This window comes from Thrips palmi, unplaced genomic scaffold (genome assembly GCF_012932325.1).
Source record: "Thrips palmi isolate BJ-2018 unplaced genomic scaffold, TpBJ-2018v1 HiC_scaffold_18, whole genome shotgun sequence".
NCBI lineage: Eukaryota > Metazoa > Arthropoda > Insecta > Thysanoptera > Thripidae > Thrips > Thrips palmi.
In genome coordinates this window covers 8,114,085-8,135,789 of record NW_023144627.1, presented here as the reverse complement: position 1 = coordinate 8,135,789, position 21,705 = coordinate 8,114,085, and the positions used below count along the sequence as shown (strand labels likewise).

Here is a 21,705-nt window from a genome sequence, read left to right as displayed (position 1 = left end):
TTGCAGGTAGCCATCGACCGTCGAGAACCCACGGGTCTTCGTTTTCTGGTCAGGGTCTATAACCGAACTCAAACCCAAACCTAACTCCAACCTCACTCTGACGAAACTCTAACCTAACCTAACCTAACCTACCCGTGCCCGCCTCGGCCCCGCTCCATCCTTGACCCAACCGGCCTTCCCCCTCCGCGCTGCCGGCTGGTTTGGCACTGCGCCTGTCTCTCTCGCACCCTCGCGGGCACCCCATGCCGCCCCGTGAGTGCGAGAGAGACAGACAGGCCGTTCTCTCCAGTGATGGCGCCTGGAACGACTTTGGCCTGCATTGAGACGTTTGTGGGCCGTGACGCCGCGTTATGTACTGATGCCCTGCCGGTACACTCCGCGGCAGAAGTGGAGGAATCCTTCGGGTTGGGTTCGGCAATGTCCGGTACACTCCGCGGCAGAAGTGGAGGAATCCTTCGGGTTGGGTTCGGCAGTGTCCGGTACACTCCGCTGCAAAAGTGGAGGCGTCTTTCGGCAGTGCCTTCTCAAGCTGGCGACTTAAGCAGCGAGGGGCCCAACTGCTGATCCTACACCACAGGGGCGAACAAACGACAATATTGGGACCAATAAAACTATCAGGTGGGGGAAGGGATTGGCGTCAGCAGAGCGAGAGAGAGAGAGAGAGAGAGAGAGAGAGAGAGAGAGAGAGAGAGAGAGAGAGAGAGAGAGAGAGAGAGAGAGAGAAGGGGGAGGCTTAGCCAAGTCGGGGAAGGTCAATGCGGTCTCAAATAGAAATAAGACTCACACAAGGCACTGCCAGATAACCAGTCGGAGCTACCGAGTGTATACACTGGTCCCATTATGCCGGGTACTGCTCCCCGCCCGCTCTGCTTGTGCTCCCATAACTTTCTCACTGTTGAATTTGTCGGATGGGTAACAGCGTGCTCGGGCCTTGAGTGACTGGGGGTGGGGCGGGGAAAAGGGGGGGAATGGGGGTCGCAGTGGTGGTGGCAAATGGTGCGTTAAGATTGCGGCATTTCGTTCCGCCCCTGGTTGCGCCCCTGGCTGCGTGCTGTGCCTGGCCCGCCTGGCCCGCCTGGCACGGCGGTACCGCTCGGAGGCTTGGAACTGCCGCGCCAGCCGCGCCGCTAGTTTCAAGTACGCCATACTCCGATTTGACTCGCTCGGTCCTGCCCCTGGGATCTGCTTGGTCTCTGTGGTGCTCCTCCACTGATGGTTTTTTTTCTAAACCAAAAATTTGCATTCTGTCAAAAAAAATCACCTGAACAATTGTTTTTTTCTGAAACAAGGGTTATTTTTCACTAAAAAGTTTATTCACCAAAATAATTTTTACCATGTTTTTTTTTCCAAAAGTTTTTTTAACAAATGATTTTTTTATCAAAAGTTTTTACCAAAAGTGTTTTCCTCAAGAGTTTTTTCACCAAAAACTTTTTTGACCAATTTGTTTACCAATTTTTTAAAACCCAAATTGGCTTTAATTTTTATTTTTGCTTGTTTGACGTGTCCTTGTTTCTTTTTGGCAGTGGCTAACCTAATCCCCGCTCTGTTGGCAGGTCTCGGACGACATGTGCTACGGCACGGCCAAGCCCCGCCACAAGGAGCCGTGCGCCTCGGAGAAATGTCCCACCTGGGACTCCGGGGAGTGGAGCGAGGTGAGTCGAGCACGCCGAACCGCGCCAACCGCGCCAACCGCGCCAACGCCCCGAATGCAGACGGCACTGTTAAAACCGGAGAGACTTTGTCTTTTCGCGCAGCGTAGCGCCTGTGATGCGGTGGGTAGGCAACGCGCCTCGCACGGCGTCGCGACGGGCCGGCCTACGCTGCAGGCTGCACGCGGCCGAGACGCGTTTTGAGCTCCAGAGTCGCTAAACGGGACTCGATCCGCGCGTGTGGCCCCACCAATGGAGTCCTCATCCAGCTTGCTTTTGTTTTCTTCGAGGGGATCTCTTGGCGGTAGGTTGGCAATCCGTGCGTGGCTGCGCGTGAGTTTGCCCGCGGCCCTTTCCGAGACTGTTGCCAACTGTTGCCAACAGAACAACTCCTCCTTTGATGTGTCCCGTCCGTCCGTCACTCCTCGCTCGCTCGCCACTTTTAAACTCAGTCACGCTTGCCTTCTGCGCACTCTGAAAAAAAAAAACTTTCGCGCTGCGGAATAGCGAGGAAAGCTGAATCGAATCCACGTTTTCCGGGAAGTCGAAATGTATCTTGTGTTTGTTTTTCAACAGTGTGTTAACGCGCGCTTAGTCGAGCACCGGCACTAGTGGCCGATAACATCTGGAGGTCAATGCATGTCGACTCCACTGCCCTCAAACGTCCAAATGACGCCCCTATATCGGGGCCCCTCCCCCCCCCCCCTCGATTTTTACCCCACCGAGCATCAGAAATCGATCCCCTTGTGTATTCGCCGCCGCGCCAGCCCGCCAGACCCGGACGCCCGCTGTAAATAAAGTAGTGTAAAATTTACGCGCCTGTCATCAGCGCGCCGTGGCGGACACGGGCAAACACTGGCACTGGAAAAAAAGGGGTGGGGGGTTCCTTCATTTTTGGGGGGAATTTTGCGAGTGGACTCGAGTTGGTGTGTAGGAAACAAACCATCATCAGCACTCAAAATTTTTTTTAAAGAAATTCTTTTTTTTAAAGTTTTTTATAGTTTGACATTTTTTATGCAGGCAAAGCTAAAAAGACAATAAAAAGTACATTTATATTTTTTTTTAGTTTGACATGTTTTTGATTTGTTTCGATGTCGGCAGTGCTCCGCGAGCTGCGGCATGGGCATCCAGACGCGGCCGCTGGCGTGTGTGGACAGCTACGGCTCCTCTCTGGACGACACCGCCTGCGATCCGCTGCGACAGCCGCCCCTCACGCGCACCTGCGCGGCGCCGTCGCCGTGCCCGCAGCACGCCTACAACTCGCTGCTGCCCACCTCAGGTACAGTCTAGGCGCAGTACCCGGGCACAAGTACAAAGTGAAACTCCAGCAGCAACACTTAATTCCATCCACGATCTGCAAAGTTGTTTCTTTTTTTTTTTTTAAATTGTCGGTTAGATGTTTTGTAACACAGTGCCTGCACTGTGGCAAAAAGGTACGGAAAATCCTGTTAATTTTTTTGCCAGGATTCTCCGTAGCCCTCTTATCAATATTCTCCGTAGGCTCTTACAGTATTCTCCGTAGGGCCGCACAGTATTCTCTGTAAATCCGCACAGTCTTCTCCGTAGGACCTCGAAGACTGTATAGTCCTACGGAGATCACTGTGCGGTCCTACGGAGAATACTGTGCAGTCCTACAGAAAATACTGTAAGAGCCTACGGAGAATATTGATAAGGGGCCTACGGAGAATTACCACAAGCTGTTTACAGAATTTTCCGTAGCTTTTTGCCACAGTGTGGGGGTCACCCAGAATAATGGCTTCTTGGATCAACTATATAACTTCTTTGGTTTAAAAAAAAACACACATTTTGATCCAATTTTTTCTTGTTTGACGAAGAAAAAGCTCTGATCAAAGGTTTGACCTAAAAATAAATAATTTTAAAAAAAAATCAGAAATCTGGGTTTAGTATCTAGTGAGCTTGTTGACAAGGAACGGTTTGAGAACGAGGCTTCTTGAAATGGCAGAATCGGGTGAGGACGACCAGGACAGCTTCGACCCGGACCTGGACTCGGACACCGACTCGGACTACACCGACCCGCTGCTGCGGCCCTACCCGCCCATGCCGGCCATCGCGGAGCGGCTCGTCGGCGGGGCCAACACCGACCGGGCGTGAGTACACTGGAAGGCCGAAGCAAAGAACAAAACACGGAGGAAAGAAGGATGGAAAGAAGGGGACTCGCGTTGAAGGAAGGCTGCTCTCTTCTACCGGTGCTCGGAACAGTCTCCCTGTAATACTCATTCCAGCCTGTATTCGAGATGAAAGACAAACAAGCGAGCTTGTGTTTTAAAAAACAAAGTTTTCGGCACCGGTTGAAGGGACTTTCCTTTCTCTCCACGTGACTCCTCTCTCACTCGCTCTCACTGTCTGTCTCCGCTCTCAAGACCCCTTCCCTGTCTCTTGCAGCCCACACAAAACGTTTTTCTCGTGTGGTTGGGTGTACATGAGGTAAACCTCGCCTTCCTTCGCCAGTTTCATGATTCGTCTCATTAAGCACATCGTCATGGTTGTTAGATTTGTTTGTTTCGGACGGCAACCTCTGTGCACGTTACTCTCTTGAACCAACTATGACCGTCGCCACTGCCATCTGCTCTCTCTTACGACTGTTTGCCACGCTTTCAAGTCTTTCAAAGAGCACGCGGTGCGAGTGCATTGTTGGTTTCACTGAGTAAAGTGGACCTCTCACTGCATTTTAGGCCCACTTTCGAAATCGCACCTTGGAATGCGTTCCTAGCGCATGCATTTTCTGGAAGCAGGGGGTGCCCTGTGGTAGGCTCACCCTGTTTCGTAGCTACTCTAGAAATTCGGTAGTGTACGTCTGAAGATGTCAACTCCGCATGCGTGAGAGTGCATTCTAGCAGTTAGGAAAGATCGACATAATTTGCTGCAGCGTTTCTGACTCGTCTGGTTTACATCGTCCGACATCGTCGTCTTAATGCGAAAGTGCTTGGAAAGAGTTTTCTCGCCGTGTCTGGCGTACGGAGTTCCTAGAGTGATGATTGAGGTTGATGTTGGTACACTGGTAGTAGCATGTTCACAACTCACGAGGTCCTAAGTTTTCGTCTAGCTGTGCACTTGATCCAAGCGGCTACCACCGGATTTTCAAGCGTCGTCTTTTTCAAAATTGTTTTGCTGCATTTAGAAATTTTTGTTCTCACGACAACTTTTTCACCCCATTTTTCATTCATACCCCATTCGTTGGACGCCCCCGCACGTGAAACTCGTTTTGTGGTGAATGCAAGGTCAGGGCTGCTCACGATCGAAGTATTTCGGAACTCTGAAAACAGTTGGCAGCACTACCGCGCATGTCGCAAACTTTTAAAATAATACTTGGTTAGACTTTTTCAGCCCAACACTATTATTTCCCCTGTTGACTGATTTTGTGCTTCTAGGAAGCACTCACAATAGGTTTTTTTTTCCATACCAATCTTACTTGTTTCCCCCTTTTCGTTCTGGTCCAATCTGTGTAACTACAGCATGCGAGACGAGATTGATTTTTTACTTTGAAATTCCATAGTGCATCGTTTATTGTTTCTATGCAAAATAATGTATTTGGAAGGAAATACGCATTCTGACAGCGTCCCGAGTAGTATACGGTAGGAATTTTGGCTCGTTATCGATAGTAATACATTAATCTGAAACCTCTTTGGTTCTTACAACGGAGATTCAAGTGAACGTAGATTATATCATGTCTTTTTATAGCACCCGTATTCTATAGACAAAATGATCATAGCGTCTAATTTCATTTTCTTATCAGTATGACAGTATTTCAAATTCTTTACCTGTTCGTCGCTCGGGGTTGTTGCAAAACCGCGAGAAAAATGTTGTTAAGAAATTTTGTTGTTGTTTAGGCATGTGTGATGACGTATTCAAGGCCCGGATCCAGGGGAAGTAAGGGGGGTCACTATCGTTGGGCACCAGGTAGGCCACCTGGAAGGCCGGCAAACATATCTACTTTGCCTCAAGTGGGCGAAAAGCGCCACATTACACAGTGGGCCGAGGCGGCCAAAACTCGAGACGCGTTTTGAGCTCCAGAGTCGCTAAATGGGACTCGACATGAACGTGTGACCCCACCAATGGATTGCTCTCCGAACGAGGAATCCGTTGGTGGGGTCACACTTTCGGTCCGAGTCCTGCTTTGCGACTCTGGAGCTCAAAACGCGTTTAGAGTTTTGACCGCCTCCACCGGTCTTCTGGCCCACTGTGCGCGTCACCCCCTCGTCACAAAAATCCTGGATCCGCGCCTGGCGTCTCCGAAAGCGTGTTTCGAGCGTGCGCTGCTTCCAGCTTCCTGCCCGGCCCTTGGAGCCCCTGCTCGGCCACGTGCGGGGAGGGCTGGCAGCACCGGGAGGTCCACTGCCGCGTGTACCTGGAGGGCACCAAGGCCAGGGCGCGCATCGACGACCGCGAGTGTCCGGGGCCCAAGCCGCCGGACAAGCAGACCTGCTCCGGGCCGCCCTGCATCAGGTACCTAGTTTTCTTTGTAAATCTTACAATATTTAAAAAAAAACAGATTTTAAAAGACCTAATTTTTTACATAATGTTCTCAAAAAAAGATTTTGTGGATTTTTTTTTCAGCAGCTTGATGTGCTTTGATCTTTAAAAAATTGCAATAATTTTTTTTAACCTAAAAGTTTTAAATTTTCTCCAAAGTGTTCAAAAAATCTCTAATTTACATCTTTTTAGAAAATTAAAAAAAAAAAACATTCTAAAAATTTCAATTGTCCAGCACTATGACGAAGAGGTTCGTGGTGGGCGAGTGGGGCCCGTGCTCGGTGACGTGCGGCGAGGGCGTCCAGCACCGAGAGGTGTACTGCCGCCTGTTCCTGGAGCTGTCGCGCGGCACCACCACCCTCAAGCAGGACCAGTGCCCCGGCATGAAGCCGCCAGAGTCGCGCTCCTGCACTGTGTCGCTCTGCCCGCTGGCCAACACGTGAGTCGTCTGTCTGTCTGTCTGTCTGTCAGTCTGTCTGTCAGTCTGTCTGTCTGTCTGTCTGTCTGTCTGTCTGTCTGTCTGTCTGTCTGTCTGTCAGTCTGTCTGTCTGTCTGTCTGTCTGTCTGTCTGTCTGTGTGTCTGTCTGTCTGTCTGTCTGTCTGTCTGTCTGTCTGTCTGTCTGCTCTCTTCCGCCGAGTATAACGCTCTCTCTCCTCCAGGCTGGACAGCAGGCAGGACCACCCCATGGCGGACACCGCCGAGTCGCCCCGCATCGGCGGCCGCAAGGGGACGTTCTCGTGGAAGGAGCTCGGCTTCGGGGAGTGCAGCAAGTCCTGCCTTGGAGGTCAGTTCCGGCCGCAGGCAACACACTGCCAAAAAGGAAACAAAAACAACAACAACGGTGTGTTTGGTGGTTGCAGGCGTCCAGGAGTCCATCATCCAGTGCGTGCGAGACGACGACGGCAAGCCCGCCGCCCCCTACCAGTGTAGACACGTAAGTTAGGACGCATTGTACAGTGGGCCAGAAGACCGGTGGAGGCGGCCAAACCCCAGACGCGGTTTGAGCTCCAGAGTCGCTAAACAGGACTCGAACCGAACATGTGACCCCACCAATGGATTGCTCTCCGAACGAGGAATCCATTGGTGGGGCCACACGTTCGGTTCGAGTCCTGTTTAGCGACTCTGGAGCCTAAAACGCGTCTAGGCTTTTGGCCGACACCGGTCTTCTGGCCCACTGCGAACCAGCGGGAGGCGCTGGCAGTGGCGTGACGGTGGCCTGCTTTGCGTGCCTGCAGGAGCCCAAGCCGGAGCAGCGGACGCGCACCTGCAACGACCAGCCGTGCCCGCCGCGGTGGAACGTGACGGACTGGTCCACGTGCTCGGACGAGTGCGGCATGGGCATCAAGATCCGCGACGTGACGTGCCTGCACGAGGTCACCAACACCAACCTGGTGCCCGTGCCCAACAACCGCTGCCCCGCGCCGCCGCCGCCAGACCGCTCCTACTGCAACGTGCTGGACTGCCAGCCCGCCTGGAACGCCTCGGAGTGGAGCAAGGTGAGTTGGATGCACGACGTATGGGCCGACCGCACAGTGGGCCAGAAGACCGGTGGAGGCGCGGCCGCAACTCTCGACGCGTTTTGACCTCCAAAGTCGCTAAGCATTAATCGAACCGAACGTGTGACCCCACCAATGGATTCCTCGTTCGGAGAGCAATTTATTGCTGGGGTCACACGTTCGGTTCGAGTCCCATTTAGCGACTCTGGAGCTCGAAACGCGTCGAGAGTTTCGGCCGCCCCCACCGGTCTTCTGGCCCACTGTGCGGCGGCACTGTTATTGCCTACCCTCAGCAGGGCCCCTGCCAACGGGAGAGTATGCAACGCGCCTCGCAGCCGTGCGCCGCGACAGCGTGTTGCCTACCCGCCGGGCTGTCCTCACAGACGTGCCACAGACGTGTCACAGACGTGTCACAGACTCACCCTCGTTGTTTCGCAGTGCTCGCGGCCGTGCGGCGGCGGCACCAAGACGCGCCACGTGACGTGCACGCAGCGCATGGCGCAGAACCACGTGGTGTCCCGGCCGGCCTCCATGTGCCCGGCGCACGCCAAGCCCGTGGAGCGCAAGCCCTGCAACCCCAAGGCCTGCTCGCCGGACGACGCGCGGCCGCGCATCGAGGCCAACGACGAGCTGCACGTCACGGACAGCAAGCCCACCCAGAAGCAGATGTCCGTCAAGATCGGCGGCTCGGTGCACATCTTCCTCGGCACGCGCCTCAAGATCCGGTGCCCGGTGAAGCGCTTCAACAGGTGCGCCCTCGGCACACAGTGGGCCAGAAGACGCGGCCAAAACTCTGGACGCGTTTTGAGCTCCAGAGTCGCTGAATGGGACTCGAACCGAACGTGTGACCCCACCAATGGATTCCTCGTTCGGAGAGCAATCCATTGGTGGGGTCACACGGTCGGTTCGAGTCCCATTTAGCGACTCTGAAGCTCAAAACGCGTCTAGAGTTTTGGCCGTCTCCACCGGTCCTCTGGCCCACTGTGCGGCAGTCGCCCTCGTCGTTTATCTTATGTTGTTGCCTTTTCCGCGTTATCATTTTCTCCTCGGTCCTGCCCGCTCTCCTGTCTCTCTCCCTCTGTCGTAACCGACGGGGAAACCAACGGGTCGTTCTCGCGCACGCTGTCTTGCTTTCCCTCGGAACTGAACAGCGCACAGTGGGCCAAAAGACTGGTGGAGGCGGTCAAAGTCAAAACCCTATTATGTTTTGAGCTCCAGTCGCTTAACAGGACTTGAACAGAGCGTGTGACCCCACCAATGGATTGTTCGTTCAGAGAGCAATCCACTGGTGGGGTCACACGTTCGGTTCGAGTCCCATACAGCGATTCTGGAGCTCAAAACGCGTCTAGAGTTTTGGCCGCCTCCACCGGTCTTCTGGCCCACTGAGCAGCGTGCGTAGCTATTGGTTTCCGTCTCGAATTACATCCGCCTGTCTGTCTCTCTGTCTCTCTCTCTGTCTGCCCGTCTGTGTGTCTGCCTCTTTCTCACCCCTGCCTTCCTGTCCCTCTCCCAGGCCGCAGCACCTTGACGATGATGACGATGGCGAAGGCGGTGACGGTTACTTCTTGCTGACCCTTGAGCGCGGGGGCGGCGGGGCCGGCGGCTCTCCCTGGGGCAGCCCCTGGGGCGACGCCCACACTGGGAGGCACAGGCGCTTCCTGTGGTGGGGGAAGGCCACGACCCCGCCGCCCCCCACCGCCTCCGCGAACGACACAGTCGTCTACGATGACGAGGAGTCCGACCTGTCCGGGACGGCCGGGTCGGCCGGGACGGAGGAAGGGTACGCGCCGCGCAGTTTTCGCGCCTCTTACTGCATGACCTTGACTCGCCTTGAGATGCCCGCGGGGCCGCGTGGGGCCAAGGTCGCGTCGGGAAAGAAAACGCCGTTGCCGGCTCGCCATTTTCGGCTCAGCAACCGAAAGTCGCTCCGGCAACCACCTTTTTTTTCTTGCGTGGCGGGCAGCCTCAGTTTGTAAGGGGCTTCACTCTAGGGGGAGACGCTTCGCTCTGCTGCAGTACTTTTTTTTTTTGAAAGGCGTACGGAAACTTAAACTCGCCGCGGGATTGAAACATAACAGCGCTGCGTGAAGCTCTCGCCTAGTTTCCGTTTAGTGCTCTGCAATGAGCGCAAGGGTGACTCCGTGGATAATCTTTATTTTTTAAAAAATCAAAATTTTATTTAAAAAAAAAAAGTTGTTAGCTTTGTTGGGAGCTGCTCGAGAATTTTAAGGGCGTTCGCCTTTCACCTCAAACCTTCATGGGTTCATATTCAAACCATAACCCAAAACAAAAACAAAATCGATTTTTAAGCGCGAATTTCGGACTAGGTGCCAGCAGGTTTAGGGATGCCGACAACCGCTCCAGTGTAGGCCCCGCGTCGTTGGTGTAGGAAGAAATACCAGCACCCCGCGTAGAGGTCTCCCTTGCAGAGGGCTAAAAGCATCTATTGCCCGTTAAAATCGAACGCAGTGTGAAGTCCGTGATGCTCTTAGTAGTGTTGCTCACGTTGCTGTACAAACCGTCTTGTTTTTCCTAATTCCAAATTATTTATTGTGTTTATGTGTACGTACAGCTTTTTTTTATACATACTTGAACGTGATATTATCCTTCTATACGATTGTTCGTGCTGTAATTGCAAACTGCATATAAGCTTTCTGTTGTGCCATTGTTGTAATGATTGTAAATGTTGCTGTTTGTTGTTGACGACGTGTTATATTTGTTGAGATTGTCTTTTTTTTGTTTGATTTTTTTTGCTGTTGTTGTTGTTTGGCTTTCTTTCCCCCTGGCGACACGTGCTTTTAACGCACCGGGCGTTGCTTTGCAGGTCCCGCATAGTTTGGCAGAAAGACGGCAAAGTCCTCCACCCCTCCAGGAAGTACCACATCTCCAACAAGGGCGTGCTCAAGGTCGTGGACGCCAGCATGCACGACGGCGGTCGCTACTCCTGCGTCGGTGCGTCCTTGTCCACTGTGAAACAACCCTGTTCGTTCAGCACTTGTTAATTCGGCACTGTGGCACTGTGCAGCCGGACACTCCTCGGCCGACCTGACGGTGGTGGTCAAGAACATTCCCGGCAAATTTCCGAACAGTGAAGAAGTCGGGGGTGGGCAGACCCCGCAACAGGACCCGACGTACCGGGACCGCCACGCAGATACAGGTAAACAAACAAGCTTTTTCCCCTTTATTTTTAACATTTCTCTATAAATGTTGCTCACCCTGCTTTTCCGCGCGCAGGGCGGGTTTTTCCGGGTGCGGGGGACGACATTAGTCACGAGGTTCCGCCCACGGGAACCTCGCGCTTCGACACCAGAAGGAAGCAGACGCCGTCCCCCGATAAAAAGTACAGCTACCCCCGCCCCGACGGCAACTCCGTGCAGGTCAGTGTGCCACTCCGGCGCCACTCCGGGATGCACCTCGGGCTTGCCACGCACAGTGGGCCGGCCAGAAGACCGGCGGAGGCGGCAAAAACTCTAGACGCGTTTTTAGCTCCGGAGTCGCTAAATGGGACTCGAACCGAACCTGTGACTCCACCAATGGACTCTTCGTTCGGAGAGCAATCCATTGGTGGGGTCACATGCTCAGTTTGAGTACTATTTAGTGACTCTGGAGCTCAAAACGCGCCACCACCGGTCCTCTGGCTCACTGTGCCACGACGCCTAGTCTGTGTGGACCGCATGTGGCGTCGGGGTCGTGGCAAAGTCCCAGGTCTCGCCGCTACGCCACTTTGTGTCTTCGTTTAACCGTGTCTCCGTCTAACCGTGTTCTTTCGTCATGTTTGTGACCTTGTTTCCGTGTGGTGCATGTTTGTGACTGCGTGACTTGACCGTGCATGCCGGTGTCTGTGTTCGCACGCCCGCTTGGTGTGGGTACTAACAGGGCAACAACGTTTACAACAACTACAACGGCCACGTGTCGCGGCCGCCGTACCGCAACGAGTACCCGAGCACCCCGGACGACGAGGACGACGAGGACGACGACGGCGACCCCGAGGACGGCAGCACGGCCTACCCGGACGCCACGGCCTCGTCGTCGGCCACGCGCAGCGCGCCGCCCCTGCACGGGCTGGTGCGCCACTTCCAGGTGAACTAGAGCCTCGAGCTGGCCGACCTATGGCCGACCTTGGGCCGACGTCGCACCCTGCTTCTGTTTTGTCTGTTCGTTCGTGTAACCGCGTTGGTGCTGGTGCTGGTTTTGTGACGGCTGCTTTCTGCTCTCCTTTGCAGTCGGTGGTGGCCTTCTCCTTCATCCGCCAGGTGAGCACCACCACTAACACGCTGAAAAAAAAAGGTCGCGGTATTTGAACCCTCGACCTTGACCGTTCGCCGACTTTGCAGGTCCTGTCGGACAGGCTGTCCACGCTGCCGCCCCTGCTGTCGCGGCTCGACCAGCGGCCGGCCCCGGCGGACAGTCCCCCGGCCGCGGACGCCGCGGTCGCCGCAGACCAGGACGCCGCCACCACCACGGAGGCCGCCGTCGGCGCGGGGGTGCTTCTGGGGAAGGGTGAGTGGAACGGTTGTTCTGCTTCTCTCACTCCCCACAGTGGGCTAGAAGTCCGGTGGAGGCGGCCGAAACACTAGACGCGTTTTGGGCTCCAGAGTCGCTTAACACGACTCAAACCGTGCGTGTGACCCCACCAATGGATTGCTCTCCGAACGAGGAATCCATTGGTGGGGTCACACGTTCGGTTCGAGTCCCATTTAGCGACTCTGGAGCTCAAAACGCGTCTGGAGTTTTGTCCGCCTCCACCGGCCTTCTGGCCCAGTGTGCTCCCTCTCGGGATGCCCGTCAGGTGTGACACTCTGACGGCTCACTGTCGGCAGGCTCCGCGGCCGCGGCCGAGCTCAAGTTCGAGTGGGTCATCACGCCGTGGTCGGACTGCTCCGAGACGTGCGGCGGCAACGGGTTCCAGCTGCGCGGCGCGCAGTGCACGGTCCGCCGGTCGGGCAACGCCACCCGCGGCGCTGCAGGCACGCCCGGCCCCGCCACCGAGTCCGTGGACGCGGCGCTGTGCGACGACGCCGGCCTGCCGCCGCCCTCCACCTTCCAGCGCTGCGGCAGCGACGAGTGCCCGCGATGGAGCGCCGGGGAGTGGTCCACCTGCGAGGACAGCCGCTGCTTCGCCTGGAACACCGGTATGCTCTCTCTCTCTCTCTCTCTCTCTCTCTCGCTCTCTCTCTCTCGCTCTCTCTCTCTTTCGGGAGAGTCTAGCGGTGCTGCGGGTCTGCGTATCTCCGTCTGACGAGCACCGCAAAGTCGGCAGAATTGTCCCCGCTTTAGCTTGTAGTTATCTCAATATTCCTGAAAACAAAAAAAAAAAAACTTTAAAAATGTTATGCAGGCCGCTTTGGAAATTGAGCCTGGCGGCCGTTTGAACTGCTGCTGTGTGATAACGGACTGCTTGTCGCTGCGCGCTTCGCACCGCCTTAATGCCGTGATGCCCTCTGTCTTGCAGCCATGCAGCGTAGAGACGTTGAGTGCAAGTTGCCTAATGACACACTGGTAGACCCCCTGCTGTGCGACGAGGCCGAGAAGCCCCCCGTGCGCCTGGAGTGCTACAACGACCGCTGCAAAGGCACCTGGAGAGTCGGCGAGTGGTCAGAGGTAGTGCACAGTGGTCTCTTTTGTTTTGTTATGTTTTTACAGTGACGCACTGTTGCTCTTGTTAGACAGTGTAGTACGAGGGGTGAATCACTAGTGTACTCATGTGTACAAATTTGCCCGTACTCAGTGTACTCACAAGTTTTAAAAAGGTGAAATTCTCTAGTTTTTTGTCTGATTTAACGTCGACTGCCGTTAAAAACGCTAAATAAAGCCTTAAAACGTTTAAAATTGTGAAATTTATGAGTAAAGCAAGGTGTACTCACCCGTACTCATGTACTCATGTGTACACCAGAACGCCGAGTGATTCACCCCTCGGTGTAGTATCCGTCATTGATGCGGAGAGCAACCCCGCCGAGGTTTTGTCGTCGTGTTTGTGACTGGGCGTCTTTTCCAGTGCGGGGCTCGCTGCGACGGCCAGGGGGTGAAACACCGCATCCTACAGTGTGTGTGGTTCGGCACCAAGAAGGCGGCCGGGAACGCGTGCAGAGAGCAACCCAGGCCCGTGGTCATGAAGTCGTGCAAGGGACTTCCCTGCGCCCAAGGTGAGCGGCAAGCCCCCTCCCCCCTCTCCTATCCTCCTTGCTCGTGCAAGGGACTTCCCTGCGCCCAAGGTGAGCGGCAAGCCCCCTCCCCCCTCTCCTATCCTCCTTGCTCGTGCAAGGGACTTCCCTGCGCCCAAGGTGAGCGGCAAGCCCCCTCCCCCCTCTCCTATCCTCCTTGCTCGTGCAAGGGACTTCCCTGCGCCCAAGGTGAGCGGCAAGCCCCCTCCCCCCTCTCCTCCTTGCTCGTGCAAGGGACTTCCCTGCGCCCAAGGTGAGCTGCACACCCCCTCCCTCCCCTTCCCCTCAAACGGCTTATCAGCGCGGTTTGACCCTTGATCGTGACGGTTTTCTCGGTTCTGTTGCAGGAGGCGAGTGTCGCGACGAATCTCAGTACTGCGCAACAGTTCGCGCCATGAACCTGTGCAGGCTGCAGCGTTATCAAACTCAGTGCTGCCAGTCGTGCAGATCCAACCGTGGCTGAACCCGACTCAGACATCGACTCAAGTGTACTGACTGCAATAAAAACCATAATAATAATTATTACAGTAATAGCAATCCCGCCTCAAAGGCTTAAGATCCTCTTTATAAATGAAGAATGAAAGTTTGTAAATACTGTATTAGTTATAAGTTTTATGAAGATGGAAGATGAATGGTTACAATTATTTAATTTGAGTGTGGAAGCCTTCTGTGTTCATTACTGCTGATTGACGGTGTGACGAAGGGCAGTTAAACATAGCTTAATTTTCTCTTGATTAGTTTTTATGCATCATAAATGATCTGCATGATATTTTTTTTCCTGTGTTACTAGGGCATTGACTGCAAACATTCCCATTAGAAACCTTTTTTCCCCCCCATTACCACTTTGGTATTTTATGCGTGACTCATCTACGTCTTGAATTCATATGCCATCAGTACAGTATTGTATCTGTATTGTGGTTTCACCTGCATCATACATTTCCACTATGTCTAAGCTCCACTTACAATTATATTTCCAGTATTGTTGATTTAAGAAACAACTCTTGTTTCCTTATCTTTTTGTTTCTTTCAGTTGCTTTTGTTGGATTGGCAATGATATAAGTCGTGTATTTTACATCTTAGTATTTATTAAAATCAAATCAGGGGAAGAGGAATTCTTGAGACCTGCTAGTTGTTATTGGGACATATGAAACAAATAAGTCTGGTTTGTTCCACTTAAATAAATAAGCAAGCTAATTGGGACATATCTGTTGATAAATGTGGATAGTTATGTAGATCTATGGATTCCAGAATGATTTGAAGCTATTTTCATCCATATATTATTTAACTAATCTGTAAGTAAGAAATTTTCAACTAAAAACATGGGGCGCTTTCTAAGAATGTTTTCAAAACTGAAATGACAGTTCCTTTGTGACCGTTTCTAAACTTATTTCCTAAGGAACGGTGTGCATGCTCATTGAATTTACCTGAAGATCAGGTTTTGTTAAAACAGGTCAGTATTTGAGATTACAAAGGAATTTCGTTTCTGAAAAACAGAAAGGTTTAGACTTAAGAAAATGCCTGTGGAACGTAGTAATTGACTCAAAGTTCGTAATGTACAAAACAAAAATTAACTTCTAAGTTTCATATAATGTTTAAATTAGTTCAGGGATGTGCACATTTTGTAAATACTACTATTTAAACGCTGCTCAGCAGTACCTATGGACACCTAAATTTAACTGTATCCATAATAACCGGAAATCCAGTTTGAACTAGTGAATCCCAATTGCTATAGCAACTTGCTATGTGTAGCATTTTCCTTTTTTCACAAGTATTATAAGGATAATCAAACATGTGCTATCATTCACTTCCTATCAGCTTGTAAATGTATCTATTTGTTGCACTGTACATAATGATGTCTCTCACTTTATCTGAGATTTCAGTTATCTTCCAAACCAAGAGTAAAGGAATAGTGCTTGTACATTGATTGCAAGTACAGTTATGAAAATGTACCGCTTTAAAAAGAACTCCTCCCTTGGCTTACCTGGGTGCAAGAAAAAAATTGCATGTGAATGTCCTCATAGTACAACACATTTAGAGAAAACCTATTCAACTGCACAAAGTTTTTGTTTTTTAGTTGCACAGAGACTTTGTGAGAGGCGTCTGTGGGTCTTCTTGACTTTCTAAGAAATGTGAAAAATATGGCCTTAATTTTGTCAAAACATGCCTTTGAACATGCAAATTTTTGTTAGTATCTGTATTTTATAGCAATGATAACTCAATGTCAAAATTCTTAATGATGTTCAGCCAATTTTAAGTTATGAGAGGAATGCTTCTGCGCTCTCTATGTTTCAAAGGGCAGTCAATTTAAAAATTATTATTACATTGTTTATTTTGAAGTTAAAACTTCCACCCTCCTTATAACAATTCAATACGAATCTAATATGGCATGAGGTTGTGTAAAACCCATACATTTCTGGGCCTGGGCAGATGAGATCCATAAAAGCCCTGAATCTCATGCTGCTTCACATACAAGGACATCAAAATCATCATACTCCCAAATTTGTTATTATCTTTTGTTTCTATTTGAATTTTGTCAAAATAAAGTTATTAAAAACAATGAATAAGACATGACTGATTACGCATATAAACCCTAATTGTTTCCCAAAATGGACACCTTGGACACAAGCCAGTTCACCCAGTTAGTATACCCAGTTTCACTAAAAAAAAAAAAAATCCTGTCGATAGTGCCACAGTATACGCAAAGATAAAAGAAAAACAAGGAGAACGACAACCAACGACAATGAAATTCACGTGCATATGTAACTTAATGTAGGGAATGACACAGAAATTTGAACTACGCGCCACGTATGAGAAATTTATACTGGTTATCAAAACTCATTTCATATGTGAATTTGTTCGTTCTAGGTGAAATGAAAATCCATGTGTAGTAATTTTCAACAAATATTTAACGTCAAAACACTTCATTACATCGAATTAGGAAAAAAGGATCAGCTTTTTTCGTTTTGTTTAGGTGGCTGCCTTGCGCAGGTCGAGCACCGCCTTGTCGATCGATTCGATCGGTGTTTGTGGGCGACTGTTTGGTTTCTGTCCCCATATTTTTCGCTTGAATATTGTTGTCAATAATTACCCTTGGAAGGATATTCGCATCATTGTTTTGCTTCATTCTGCTTCGGTGGGGTTGAGTGCGTGCTCCAGAGTCTCATTTGGTCCGGGAAGTGGACGGGAAGGCGTCTCTCGCCGATCCACCTCGGGCAGGCAAAGTCACCAATCAGGACAATCAGCTGTCATGTTGCAATGAATGAACGGCTGCTTTGAAGCCTCGTCTATTTATTTGGCCCCGCTCTCCTCCGATTTGGTGATGGTACTTTCGCCGCTCTGTGGGAGGTGGCTGTTCGCGTGATTCTGCCGTTACATGGCGTTTGATTGGTGAGTCCGAAATTTTGTTTACTTACTGGGTCGGTACTATGTAAACAACAGGCTCTATTTGCCACATAGACCCTTCTTAAGTTTAGTTCTTCTATAACGCGTCTAATAGAAAAGGCACTCTCTTATGGGCTTATTTGAATAGAATCATAGGTTGTAGGGCGTTTCTAAAGCGTCTGATTCCTTTTCCTTGGGATGGTATGTGCCAGGTTGTTTGGTTATGTACCCTGGATACAACTCAGTCAGTCTTTGAAAGCTACTAGCAACCATCTAATTTATACTTGTATTTCTATTGTTTCAATATGAGAATCATTTGTTTGTTTCTTGCTTAAAGTTGAATAACATAGTGGGCTTTAATGACTGATTTAGTCATATTTGTGTTCAACTTTGGTTGCTGTCACAATGACAAACATACATATCGTAATAGTCTTGATAGAGTTTCTACAATAATCTTAATTCACAGTGAGTCCACTACTGAAGATTTATTTAAAATGATTTTCTCTTTGATGTGCAGGTATTCCAATGGCAGACAAATCAATGCATCACTATGCTATGGAAGATAATGTTAATGGAGCATCTGGTGGACAGTTTGTCGTAACTGTGGGCAGTGATGGTAAACTGATGCAGGTACGAGACCCCCTGTTTATGCCCTCATCATCAGGTGTTCCAACCTTGGCTGGTGGCAAGAGAGAAGAAATGAATCCCAACATAAATGTAAGTTTTTATACATCTGTGGTTGTTAACAGCAAAACTTGATAGATTGCATGGCACGTATGTGACCATTCGTTTTGTTTTTTTAATGTAGCAGGCATCATCAAGCAAGAACGATGTTTACCAATATGTCGTCAATGCTGCTAGCAGCTCTGGGCAGTACATGGGTCTCATGGCTATGGGCCCCGACGGCAAACTGGCACCTGTTCGCAATGACCGAAACGCCATTCCTCATCAGGCCCCTTCTGCTGCCGTAAGTGTGGTCTAAGACTTGTTTTCCTGAGGTGTCTAATGTGGTATGACTTCCATTTTTAAAATTTTTCAGGTAATTGATTTTAATGCTTCTAAGGATCCGAAAGCTGTTCTGCTTCAAATACACCCATCGCAATCTCATCATTCTGTACAAGACTCTCACTCCCAAGTTCAGAAGCATCACCAAGAACACCAGCATCGAAACGACAGGGGCATCTCCCATCAGCCTGCTGCGGTTAGTCTGATAATCCGTATATATCATGGAGATCCTTTTTCACGAGAAAATTTAATCACAACCTTATTGTTTTCATAGGTGATTGATTTCAATAACGGCAAGGATCCAAAATCGGTGCTACTCCACATTCACCCATCTCATTCGCAGTTACCACACCAGTCCGCTCAGGAAAGTCACAATGTGCACCATGCCCAAGTAGCCCAGCAGCAGCACCAGCAGCAGCAGCAAGGAAATATTCCTCATCAACTTCAGCAAGGAAACCAGCAGCAAACCCAGCCTCACGAACAAAGACAACCTCTTCAACAGCAGCAAAGACGCCAGTCTCACCAACAGGTTTTGCGCACTGATAAAATTGTCAAAGGTGACAGAGAAGTGGTCTGTGCTAAATCTTGCAGAGCATGCTGCAAGTTTGATGAAGAAGAGCCTCCAGATGTTAACTCTTATGTTCAGCAGACCATGAAGGTAAGAGGAGACTATCTTCAGCATCTTGAACTTCTAGGGATTACTAGATGTGTTTTCTATACTCTTACATTAGTCTGTTTCGCAGGAGGATAGTGCAACCACCACACCAACATCGTGGGCATCCGAAAACTCTTCATCATTCTCACCTGGTGGTGTTAGTGCTACCTCTCCAAATGGCTCCTCAAAAGCAGCAAGATTTCAGTGCAAAGTAATTATATTTGCTTAATACATTTTTTAGTCTGTAATGCATAATTTAAAGACTCTTGCGAATCATTGCTTTGTTTATGATTGCAGGTTTGCATGAAAATGTTCACGCAGAAAGTAAATCTGACTGCTCATGAACGTATTCACCTAGGTGAACGTCCATATCAGTGCAAAACTTGCTTGAAGTCATTCACTCAGCAGTCCAACCTTGTGACACACGAGCGCATTCATACAGGCGAACGCCCATACCAGTGCCAAGTCTGTATGAAGCGATTCACTCAACGTCAAAACTTAACTGCTCATGAACGGATTCATCTTGGCGAGCGTCCATTTACATGCCAAGTCTGTAACAAGTCCTTCACGCAGAGTCAGAATTTGACAGCACATGAAAGAATACATCTTGGTGAAAGACCTTTCCAGTGTCAAGTGTGTCTCAAGACTTTTACGCAGCAACAAAACTTGAACTCTCATGAGCGTATCCACCATATGGAGCGCCAGTTTACATGCAATGTTTGTTTGAGAGTCTTTAGTCAAGAAACGAGTCTGCAGAGACACATGCAAACACACACTGGAGAAAGGCCTTACACTTGCCAGGTGTGCCATAGGTCCTTTGCTCAACAGTCCAGCCTTCTAGTCCATGAATGGGTTCACAAATGTAAGCTATTCTAAGCATTTAAAATTTTGGTCTTTGGTCTCTGTGAATTTATAATAATTCATCTTTATCGTTTTTTTCAGCTCCCGAGCGCAGGAAGAGAAACTACCCCTATGCCAATGTGGAAGAGAATGTTCTGGAAATTCAGTCCTCAGAGCAGGATCATCACTCAAATGAAGAATCGCTCCAAGAACGCAAACACAATGTTGATCAAGATGAGGGGGAAAAGGGCCAACAGGTTCAGTGTCTCACCTGAATGACTTTGTCAATTTAAGGTACTCCAACCAACAAAGCCAATATGTTGGTTTCCACTTATTTCATGATGTTAAGTCTCTCTTTATTGTTGGCTTTCTGAATTATAAAATTTAATGTTCTGGCATGGTTTATAATATGTTCTTATTGGGTTTAAGTGTCGTATGCACTTATTTAGTAAGTATCTATCGTTTCTCAGGTTCAAGTAAATATTGACATTTTAAAGTTTCTTCATGCCATATAATTTACCAAACAAGACAATTTGTAATACTCTAAACGGATTGTACTGGTTGGTACTGCTTTACATTTATTATTAATGTATTCTTGCATTTGTGGAGTTTCAGTGTTTTGTTTGTTCAGTGGATGATTTCTTATATTGTTAAACACACTTTAGGTCACAATTTTAACTACTCATTGAATGGGATATTTGTTTTTGGATAAGTAAGAGGGTGGGAAAAATGTATAATTATATAGGAAAACATTGGATTTAAATTTAACAATTTAGTTGATGCTGCCTTAAAAGGTAGAGATTAATTTAGGGTCAAATAAATCTAGACTGAAAAGTATTAATCTTTGACTTTATTTGTTGTTATCAACCTTTTTAAAGGCAAGTTGCCTTCTCCAAAGATTTGCATAATTGTACTATGTTACAAAGTTGACGAGTTACACTTTCCATCCAGAGGCATTGGTTTCACACATAAATTGGTTTCACACCATAAAACTCACAAAGTACTCAATGAAGTAAAAATAAAACAAATCACAGTATCTGTTCACCAACTATGTTGAACTATAAATATCTTGACCAGTGTCAACAAAGAAATTTGATAGAAGCCTAGTAGGAAAACAGGTTTCTATCTAAGAGTTTCAGTTGGGAACTCCTCTGGATCGTCCCTAGATTGTAATTCGGCAAACATGAGTTTTTCTTTCTTCTTCACTTCCTGAATTGTTCCATATAAGCTAAGTCCCACACAGGAAAGAGTGAAGAGTGTTACGCCCACCATTGTGTAAACAAAGCCTCGGTGAAATTTTTCCAACAGCTGCCTCTTAGCTCGTTTGGAAATCATTCTGAAACAGAAAGAAATTTTGGGTGACGTAATGATTGGATAATAGAGACAAAATTCATTTGGAAAATATCACTTGTCATGCATCATAACAAGAAATGCACAAGATGAAATCATGGGTGAAAACAATCAATTTTTGTACAAGTGACAGTATTTCAAGCATTTTAACCTGAAGAAGAAAACATTTGCTCTAAGTTCTAGTCCCTGGGCACAATTCATATTATTTACAGCTAATACAAATGTTCTCACCTAAAATTAGTTTTTGAAGGTGTAGTAGAGTTTCAATTTGAAAACAGTGCAAGTTGACAAAATATTGTTGTCTCTAAACTTGACGTAAAATAAAATGTCTTCTAAGCAATGTCAGAAAACATTCAATCAATTTTATTTTAGGGTTAGAACCGACGACAGCCTGCATGCACGTAAACTACCAACAGCTAACAGAAATAAAAATATCAACATCTGCACGCGTCAAATGAACGCGTGCTATACAGCGGCCCATTAAAATTTCAGAAAAAAACTGACGCTGATGAAAGAGAGATTTCACTGGAGAGAATTCCAAAAAGTTCAATGCAAGTCTTGTGAATTATTATTTAAGCGTGTGGTATGACTGAAACACTGGTTGCGAGACTAGCGTCGTTTTTCTTGCCTCGATTTATTCAAGCTGCGTGGAAGGGCCAATACAAATTTTGATCAC

The 21,705-nt window shown here is 49.0% G+C and overlaps 2 protein-coding genes and 1 long non-coding RNA gene across 5 annotated transcripts in view; 2 read left to right on the top strand and 1 right to left on the bottom strand.

Annotated features, from left to right (window-relative positions):
- Window positions 1-16,359, top strand: part of LOC117644791 (protein madd-4-like) — a 30,239-nt gene extending 13,880 nt beyond the window's left edge. Inside the window, exons 6-25 of the mRNA XM_034384410.1 lie at window positions 1,554-1,652; window positions 2,751-2,928; window positions 3,613-3,757; window positions 5,934-6,113; window positions 6,376-6,579; window positions 6,801-6,925; window positions 7,002-7,075; window positions 7,377-7,637; window positions 8,076-8,386; window positions 9,151-9,417; window positions 10,462-10,589; window positions 10,663-10,794; window positions 10,872-11,014; window positions 11,514-11,717; window positions 11,861-11,890; window positions 11,972-12,137; window positions 12,458-12,769; window positions 13,090-13,238; window positions 13,633-13,780; window positions 14,146-16,359. Coding sequence (XP_034240301.1) covers window positions 1,554-1,652; window positions 2,751-2,928; window positions 3,613-3,757; window positions 5,934-6,113; window positions 6,376-6,579; window positions 6,801-6,925; window positions 7,002-7,075; window positions 7,377-7,637; window positions 8,076-8,386; window positions 9,151-9,417; window positions 10,462-10,589; window positions 10,663-10,794; window positions 10,872-11,014; window positions 11,514-11,717; window positions 11,861-11,890; window positions 11,972-12,137; window positions 12,458-12,769; window positions 13,090-13,238; window positions 13,633-13,780; window positions 14,146-14,261 — 3,372 coding nt within the window. The 3' untranslated portion in view covers window positions 14,262-16,359. The remainder of the gene's footprint in view (window positions 1-1,553; window positions 1,653-2,750; window positions 2,929-3,612; window positions 3,758-5,933; window positions 6,114-6,375; window positions 6,580-6,800; window positions 6,926-7,001; window positions 7,076-7,376; window positions 7,638-8,075; window positions 8,387-9,150; window positions 9,418-10,461; window positions 10,590-10,662; window positions 10,795-10,871; window positions 11,015-11,513; window positions 11,718-11,860; window positions 11,891-11,971; window positions 12,138-12,457; window positions 12,770-13,089; window positions 13,239-13,632; window positions 13,781-14,145) is intronic.
- A 443-nt stretch (window positions 16,360-16,802) lies between these two features.
- Window positions 16,803-20,516, top strand: LOC117644386 (zinc finger protein 883-like). 3 transcript variants are annotated; one of them, XM_034383798.1, is made up of 8 exons: window positions 16,803-17,185; window positions 17,697-17,896; window positions 17,991-18,146; window positions 18,219-18,380; window positions 18,459-18,842; window positions 18,916-19,050; window positions 19,137-19,701; window positions 19,782-20,516. In XM_034383798.1, exons 2-8 carry the CDS (start codon window positions 17,705-17,707, stop codon window positions 19,952-19,954), a joined length of 1,767 nt encoding a protein of 588 aa, XP_034239689.1. In that variant the 5' UTR covers window positions 16,803-17,185; window positions 17,697-17,704; the 3' UTR covers window positions 19,955-20,516. The 3 variants fall into 3 exon arrangements, with proteins under 3 accessions (XP_034239689.1, XP_034239690.1, XP_034239688.1); XM_034383799.1 differs by having other exon boundaries at window positions 17,988-18,146; window positions 18,928-19,050; XM_034383797.1 differs by having other exon boundaries at window positions 17,988-18,146.
- LOC117644387 lies at window positions 20,512-21,571 on the bottom strand. Its single transcript, XR_004587662.1, has 2 exons — window positions 21,261-21,571; window positions 20,512-21,015 (listed from the first exon to the last, which is right to left on the bottom strand). It is a non-coding gene; the product is annotated as an uncharacterized LOC117644387 (long non-coding RNA).
- Window positions 21,572-21,705: the final 134 nt, after the last annotated feature.